Raw genomic sequence first — 4,572 nt, forward strand, 5'->3', positions numbered from 1 at the left:
CCCAAAATTAGAATATACAAATGTAATAACCCGTATCATACACGTGATAAGATTGAAATTATAATTTTAAGTTGTTGTATTAAAATTAATTTGAATTATAATTTTTTAATTAATAAAAAATAACATGTTATGTATTATTTTTTTTCTTAATATAGTGTTAATTGTATTAACGGTAAAATAGTTATTAACCAATATTAGTATTGACTATAAATAATCTAGTAATACTTAAATCCACCAACAAAATTTTATATGTTGGTTTACTATGAAGTAAGAACATATTAAAATCAGCTCAAAATAAACAACAAATTAATAGAGAATCCTAATGCAGAAAGTTCTGTAATAAATAATAAATAATTTAAACCCATTGAATATCAACTCAACGCTATCCTTTGATACCTGTAAAATATATACCTGAAACAACACTATATCAATGTTAGTATATAAAATTATATGATTAACGTAATTATAAAATTATTTATCAGGAGAATAAAATAATACGGATTTTTATGATAATTTTAATATTCTCAAGCTATTAATGTACAATAAGAATGCATTATCCATTAGCACCTAGAATTTGTTAATTTTTTTAATAGATAGTAATAAATTAAAATAAATAAATAAATTTAAGTTAGAGATTTCATTATTATCTTTTCATTATAGGTTCTCAAAAGCTTCTCTATATACCACATTCATCGTGCAGTTATCTTCCAAGTGTCCGTGATCTTGCAACAGCACTCGCAGACCATCTTTACTCGTTACCTTGATAACGCAACATATAATTGACCATGGGTGAAAAATGGCCTTGGAAGGTATATTCCAACTTTCGATAGAGTTTCTCCCTGAGACTTATTTATTGTCATTGCAAATGATATAATAATTGAGAATTGTCTTCTTTGAAACCTGACCGGTAATGTTTCATTATTTGGAATTAGATTCAGTCTTGGGATAAGAACAATACTTCCAGCTTTGTTACCGGTTAAAGTCTTGCATTCTATCACATGATTTCTCATTCTTCTAACTTGCATTCTCGTTCCATTTCACAAACTATTAGTTTGGCCTATATTCCGCAGCAACATAACAGGAGCGCCAACCTTCACAACCAACTTGTGTGGTGGTAGACCTGACTAATTTATTCCATTTAGAATCTCTGGCGAGAAAGCATCTAACTCAAATTCCATATTTTCCTCCTCAGCACACATAGAGTCAGAACTTAAGTAGACTCTTTTATGTCCAGGTAACCCTACAGTTATCTTGTTGTTGACATCAATGGCACAATCCAGAGTTGGTGCAAGAATTGCTCTTCTATTCTTGAAATAATTTTCAACGGATAAATTGGATAACATATCTGGATACACAAAATCAATGAGGTCATCCAAAGCTGTCTCAGAGTTCTTAACCAAAATGTCAAATGGTATATGAACGATCAATTCACCATCTGTTGTATCACCAGCCAAATCATCACCAATTTTTTGAGTAGCCATTCTGCAAAATTTTTGAGTTCTTGTATGTTGTTGTTTTCACCCAGTGACAATCTCATGTTTTTTGTAAGCTTCAGAACCTTACAGTTATGCCACAAATATGAAGAATTCATAGAAGAATGAATTATATTTTGCCTTGAGCCTCTAGGAATCACAGGTAAAATTTGTCGAAAATCTCCTCTGAGAACAACAACTTTACCTCCAAATGGCAAATGAGCATAGTACAAATTTGAGCACCTCAAGATGTCTCTGAGGCATTTGTCTAAAGCTTCGTAATAATACTTACTTATCTTTGAAGCTCCATCCCATATGATTAATTTGGCCTTAGTTATTAACCTTGTAAGAGGACTTCCATGTTTAATGCTACACAAAGAATCTTCATTTATGGTCAAAGGAATTTTAAACCTTGAATGTGCAGTTTTTCCATTAGGCAATAGAAGTGCAGCAATCCCACTCGAAGCAACATTTAAAACTATACCTCCTTTAGACCTAATTGAGTATGATATAATTGACCATAAGAATGTTTTTCCATAACCACCTTGACCATGTAAGAAGAAAAGTCCATCCATATTACCGCTAACAGTACCAATTATTTGATTGTATGCAAGTTTCTGCTCATCAGTTAGCTTTTCTAAATACCCACCTAGTTCACTCACAAGAGCATTAACGTCAAAGTTTAACTCTTCCATTATAATTCTGTCTTCTAAGATGGACACCAAATTTTCTGGAGGATATGGCATTCCACAATATTCTTTCAATGACTTGCCATTTGACTGGAGTAAATCTTCAATTTTTGTAAGTGCAATATCTTTTATTTGGGCTTCTAACATCATCAAATCTATATTTTTTCAATTTAAAATAACATAATTATTTGAAAAATTATTAAATAAGTCTCTGACAAAAAAGTCTAAAATGCATTGTTGAATGATAAATAAGACTCCTTGTTTTTTGTTTAAAAAATACTTCATTAGTAACATGTCCTTTTAAAAATTATTGTTGTGATTAACATGGATATCAAAATTATTATAATATATAAAAAAAAGCACACAGACAATCGATGCAAATGCAAGTATTGAAAGTATGTGGATTTAGTTACGATTTCTTTTATATATATATATATATATATATATATATATATATATAATCCAATTTTTGAGTAATAGTTTTTAATATATTTTGTTTTGTTATATTTTCTAAATATTATCAGAGAAAGAGGAAAAGTTAAAGTGAATACTAATAAATAATTTTGTCATATGTATGATAATTTTACTCCCAAGAAAGGCATTTTGTTAAAGAACATCACTCTTAAAATTTTTTATCCAATGTTTTTGTCATAATTATAGGCTAAATTGAATTCTACCATGGCTATAAAAATTTATAATAGGCTATAGTTATTTTTCATTGGCAGTAATCTTCTTTGTTCATATAGTACGTCATCAGAGAGAAAGTTCCAAGTCTTTTGCCAAACAAAATCTGGTCTACTCATGTTATTTGATGTTAATAAAATAACAAAAAGTCTCCTTAGAAAAGTTGTAGAGTGTCATGTTTCTGCTTTAGAGATTGCACTAATGAATTCTTTGTTATCCTGCAATAGTCCTAGTGCATAGCATGCATCTTTGAAGGAGTCATAAACCACACCATCAACTGTTCTTAGATCACTGAAACTCGTACATCCCTTTTGAATGTTTAAAACTAGCTTTAGATAGTAATCTTCCTTATTCATTGGTGATATATGAGATATCCTTCCTATGGCATAGCCTTGCTTTCTATGAGTCCACATATGATGCTCTCCATTCGAAACAAATTTTGTTGGAAACTCAAAATAAGTTAGATTTCTTGTATCATTATGGGCTTCATTTTCTTTGAATTATCCAATCAACATAGATTTCTTGAAAAAAGAAGTCTCAACAATCAACTAAATTGTGTCATTATCTTTGTAGACAATCGACATATCATCAAGAAGATGGAATGTCAATCTTATTACTGCTGGTTCCTTCATTTGAATAGGATAACCAAACAATCTCCATGCAGTTTCACATGCTGATATATATATATATATATATATATATATTACGTATTTCATCTACCTGAGATCCATTGTTTTAATAAAATGCAGCTGTCACCCTATCATTACCTTTGTAAAGATACTTCAACAGATATTTGATTACTGAAGTTTGACAAATATACTCAACATTGATGTGACATCCAAATTTTAGAAGAAGACCGGCATTGTATGGAACTATGAAGGACTTGTCAACCTCAACATTTTTTTATATAGAGTTCGCCCATCATCTCTTCTTTAATATCTTGAAAAGCCTGCTTCGTCAATAATTGTCCTATCTCTGAAGGCTTTGGGAAAAAACTTTAAGCATTTACCATTGATCATGCATTGGCTCTTACTATTTAAATGACCTCATGGACTATGATTGAGTAGATAATTGGATAAGTATGTATTCGGTTTCTTGGTGATCACGTAGATAATTGAGTAATTGAGTTGCAAATTGATCCCTGACGATCGGATTCCTGCCGGTAAAGAAATTCACAAATATAATCGCGTTGTAAGTATAGTTTCTAAACCAATAGAGAATCCTTTCGTACAAAAGTTTGGTTGTCACTTAAGCAAACCCAATAAAAATTAATAATCGAAGTATTTAAACCTCGAGTCGTCTTCTCAAGGAATTGCAGGGAGGTATGATTTATTATTGGTTATGAGTAAAAGTGTATTTTTGGGTTTTTGAAATAAGGAACAAGTAATTTAAATGATAAGAAAAATAAATTAATAATAATAAAATCTCTTAGCAAGGTATGAAAACTGGACGTCCTATCCTAGTTATCCTTATCAATTATGATGAGAATTGGATTTTGCTCCCACCTTGTTAACCTCTAACTATGAAGGTAAATTAAGTGGATGAATCAATTTGATTCCTCTGGTCCTAGTCAATTCCTATGGAAAGACTAGCTTTAGAGGGATCCAAATCAATCAGCAAAGATAACAATTATCAATCACAAGGAGTTTGATAACTCAAATGTCTCCAATTAATCAATTCATCAATTAAAGCCAAGAATATAAAAAAGCAAAGTAAAAATCATAGAT

At 30.4% G+C, this 4,572-nt stretch overlaps 1 protein-coding gene across 1 annotated transcript; it reads right to left on the minus strand.

The window, feature by feature from the left end:
- Nucleotides 1-1,517: 1,517 nt before the first annotated feature.
- Nucleotides 1,518-2,167, minus strand: LOC140178681 (uncharacterized). Its single transcript, XM_072215901.1, has 2 exons — nucleotides 1,678-2,167; nucleotides 1,518-1,558 (listed from the first exon to the last, which is right to left on the minus strand). Exons 1-2 carry the CDS (start codon nucleotides 2,165-2,167, stop codon nucleotides 1,518-1,520), a joined length of 531 nt encoding a protein of 176 aa, XP_072072002.1.
- Nucleotides 2,168-4,572: the final 2,405 nt, after the last annotated feature.

Source organism: Arachis hypogaea, chromosome 14 (assembly GCF_003086295.3).
Source record: "Arachis hypogaea cultivar Tifrunner chromosome 14, arahy.Tifrunner.gnm2.J5K5, whole genome shotgun sequence".
NCBI lineage: Eukaryota > Viridiplantae > Streptophyta > Magnoliopsida > Fabales > Fabaceae > Arachis > Arachis hypogaea.